Source organism: Nestor notabilis, unplaced genomic scaffold (genome assembly GCF_000696875.1).
Source record: "Nestor notabilis isolate BGI_N333 unplaced genomic scaffold, ASM69687v1 scaffold7593, whole genome shotgun sequence".
NCBI lineage: Eukaryota > Metazoa > Chordata > Aves > Psittaciformes > Psittacidae > Nestor > Nestor notabilis.
The window spans coordinates 22,682-26,745 of record NW_009921419.1 but is presented as its reverse complement, the minus strand read 5'-3'; the positions used below and the strand labels follow the sequence as shown (position 1 = coordinate 26,745).

At 37.7% G+C, this 4,064-nt stretch overlaps 1 protein-coding gene across 1 annotated transcript; it reads left to right on the top strand.

The window, feature by feature from the left end:
• Positions 1-477: 477 nt before the first annotated feature.
• LOC104401059 (cytochrome b-c1 complex subunit 7) lies at positions 478-3,795 on the top strand. The gene is made up of 3 exons (XM_010011134.1): positions 478-546; positions 2,426-2,592; positions 3,558-3,795. The coding sequence occupies exons 1-3, from the start codon at positions 495-497 to the stop codon at positions 3,633-3,635; spliced, it is 297 nt and encodes a 98-aa protein (XP_010009436.1). The 5' UTR covers positions 478-494; the 3' UTR covers positions 3,636-3,795.
• Positions 3,796-4,064: the final 269 nt, after the last annotated feature.

The following is a 4,064-nucleotide window of genomic DNA, read 5'->3' as shown; positions in this document are numbered from 1 at the left end:
GTAACTGGAGAGGAGAGCAGAAGGTTAACAACATAATAATATGCTGTCCTTGAAACCACACTAATCATAGTGAGAGCTGTAGAACTTCAATAAATTGTTTACAAAGCATGATGGTTTTGTTCTATGTAGAACATCATGATTTTAGCTCAGGTAAAAGTTATGCAGCCTGAAAGTGTTGATGCTGTGTTGGTCAATGACCTGTTAGCTTTGTTCCCAGTTTTAAAACAGTCTAATATACAAATTTAGTGAAACAGAGGTCAAATTATTATATATAACAAGCACTCATTCTACCTGTTCAGTGTCAGTTAAGGGTTGCTGAAAAGCATAGAGGCCAAGTCATGTATGTTCAAATTCAAAATTGATGCAGTGTTGTATTAGTGCGTGGGAAGGAGGCCAGCAACTGTTTGTGTGCTGTCATAGTAGTGTGTAAATGTCGATTTATCTTGCTCTGCAACTGATGATGGTCCCATTCAGTCGCAGGAGGCGGTCGCCTCATGGACAAGTTTCGGAAATGGTATTACAATGCAGCTGGATTCAACAAACTAGGTAAGTGTTTCACTGAGCTTCAAAAGCTATGCAAGTCTGACAGTATTCAAACAAGTTATGGTTCATAACTGGTGTATTTGCATGCAACTTGGCATAAGTCTTTTTGGTCAAAATTAGCTGCTAATTCTGGGGGGGAGAAGTTAGCAATAGCTTTATTCATCATGATTGTGCCTGGTAATGAATCATTGACTTTTGGGTTATTTCTGTGTTTGCCCTTGTTTTCAGTGAAATAACTTGTAACAGCTAAGGTTAAGCTGGAGCAGTTGAAAAAACTTTCACAAAGTGGTCCTGAAAGCTTTATGATTTATCTCTTCCCACCAAGTCACTTTCACTGGCCAGTATCTTCTAACCCAAAGGCTGCCCTTGAAGCTGGACAGGTTCCCACTGATAGCAGTCAATCTGTGTGCAATACTTACGCTAAGTATCCAAAATGCAAAAAAGAATTTAGTTAGTTCTGCCCTTTGCATCACCAGAAATTCACTTGGTGTCTCTCTGGCCTGCACACTCATGAAGTAGGTGTACAAATAGTGCCTCCTTAAGTAGAGGAGGTTACCTTGATGATAATTGTCTTCAGTTTGTCCAGAGTTACCAAGTTTGTTTCAACTATTTACGTGGTACAACTGTTCTTGAATGACAAGAAGCCTTAATTTACTACTGACTACAATATGAGGAAATATTTTAAAGGAATTTAACATACTTGCCCTGAGGAAGTTAGGAAAAAAAAGCAAAAACAGGACAATTGTGGAGGAATCAGTGTAGGTCTTTCCTCTGGAGATGCAGTGCTTAGCCCCTCTTTTTATATCTGTCTGCTGAAATTCTTCATAGAATCATAGAATGGTTTGGGTTTGAAGGGACCTTAAAGATCATTTAGTTCCAACCCCTCTGCTATAAGCAGTGACACCTTCCACTAGACCAGGTTGCTCGGAGCCCAGAGTTTTTTAAGGTGTTAATACTTTTTGCTGCTTTTTTGGGAATGTGACTAGAAACTGATGAGGAACACCACATTTAATGTAGTGATTAAACTAGCAGCCATGCTCCCTGTGCCTTTCAAATAAATTACAAAACTGAATTCGGGAGTATGTAGCTTGAAAGAAATTTCTGTTTTATCGGGAGACTATTGCCAGGTCGGTCACACGAGATCAAAGCTGTTAACCACAGGTCAGTGGGTGTACTCCTCTAATCTGCATCGGTCTTGGGATGTTACAGAAGTAACACCTTGTCTGTTGTTAATACTGAAACTTAAAGCAGGGTTTGCTGAATTTCAAGAATCCTTTGTTCCACAGGCAGTGTGGAGGTGTTCTTGGCTTTGAGAAAAGGTGCTTCTCCTTGATTTAGCTTCTGATTTGGGGCGATGTGGGAGGGAACCAACTCATGCACAAACATCTAGCTTCAGGTTTCCATAGCTGAATATAGTCGATGGAGATCTATAATCATTATGCATAGTGAAGTTTACTTCAGTGCTGAAGAATTATTCTCTAGTAACATCTGTGGCTGACTGATTGTAATGGATTCAGACCCTTAAACCCTTTTCCTAGACAGTCCCCTTAAATACGGCTATGAAATTAGATGAGCATAAGTTCACCCTTCAGATCTAGAATAGTTATTGTTCTGCATATATACTTTCATGAAACATATTGAATTAAATACCCATTTTCCCTATTCCTCCTTCAGAAAAGGAGTAAAAGCAAATGGAGTATGTGAAACCCAGCGTTTATAGAGTTTGTTCTCTGTGAGTGATGGGTGATTCTCTTCTCCTGAATTGGTTTGGGTTTTTCACATTGGAAGTATTTTGCCCACATTACGTGGAAACATTTTTGTCAATCTTATATCCTATTTAAGAATATTTATTCAGTGATATCGTAAAATCTTCCTGGTACAGGATTAATGCGAGATGATACATGGTATGAAGATGATGATGTAAAAGAAGCGGTGAGGAGACTCCCAGAACATCTTTACAATGAAAGAATGTTTCGCATAAAGCGAGCACTCGATCTAAGCCTGAAACATCAGATCCTTCCAAAAGACCAGTGGGTGAAGTATGAAGAGGTATGTGTACAGGACTTTACAAAATTTTTCTCAAGATGACAAAAGCTGAAACTATAGCTCAGAGCTGTAGGACATTGTTTGTATTCAGACAAAGCATTTCTTCTAAGCTGTCAGATAAAGAAATACAGTGGAACTAGCTTGGAAAGTCTTATAAAAGGTCTCTTGCTTTTCTGATTAATTTCTTAATTTTACAGAAATCCTGAGCCAAAACTTTTATTAATGAAGATGCCAAGGAATGATAATTTAAAGGGAAATCTTGCATTGAAATAAGTGTCACCTTGTAATTCGAAAAACAAACTACATTTTCCTTTTCAGATGTAACTAAATTTTTATTTGTAGTGATCGATTCACAGACTCTGTATTACTGTCGATCTCTGCTGTAAGAGAGGAATCTTATCACTAAACTTTTGACTATGGGATAGCCTAAGGGTATTATGTTTCTCTATTAACCAGGGGCTATTTCTTGTGGTATTATTGGTGGTATTTAGGTAACTGCTGCATTGAATAACTGTCTGTGTCGTTCCCTTAAGCAGCAGTTTCTTTGTGAGTGGTAAACACTATCAAAACGTTCCATCGAATCAAAGTTCACAGTGCTGTTTGAGGTTAAGTTCAAAATTAGTTCCTTCAGAATATTACAGTTAGACTTAGAACTAATTAAAGTGGATATTGTACATTTTGTTATCTGCCGAAAGAACATAATTTCTAAAGATATAGCTGGGAGCATCACTTTGCTTGTTCATGTTGGCGAGGCATTAGAAATTAGTGGTTGCTGTGGTAAAGAATTTGTCACTGCAGACTTGGGAGATACAATTTATACCTTATGAGAGTAAGTAATGTTTGATTTAAATTTTTAGGTTAGATTTTAGTCAAGTCGGAGGACAAATGAGAGACAAGTAGTCTGTAGGAATAGCTGGAGATGTTTCTGGACCTCCTGTTAAGTTTTAATATATTCTCTTCTTTTTCAGGATCAGCATTATCTTGAACCATACTTAAAAGAAGTAATCCGTGAAAGACTTGAAAGAGAAGAATGGAACAAGAAATAACTATTGAACTACTTCATGCGAATATCCACATATTTCTGATATTTTTGAACATTTGGTTATAGAAGTCTACTGGGAGGAAAATGTGAGGCTGAGGAATACTGTTTCAGGTTGTTCATTGAATCTATTCATCCAAGTAAAATAAACATGTCAAAGTATAAAACCTACTTGGAAGAGTTCTTTGCAAATGTTAACAAGCTAATGTTCAGATCTTTCCTATGAGCATATACATTACATATTAGCTTAGTGATATGCAGTCTTCATTCCAGCTTTTTGATTCTTACTCTTTTCATAGTACAGCTGTTCTCTGTGTTTGTAGGGTTAGGCAAGAAACGCACAAAGCTGTTGGTGCTAGTTGCCCAGTTAAATGAAAAAGGGGTTGCTTATTTCCGTCATCACTTCTCCCTGGAGACAACGGTACTGGCCCAGTGC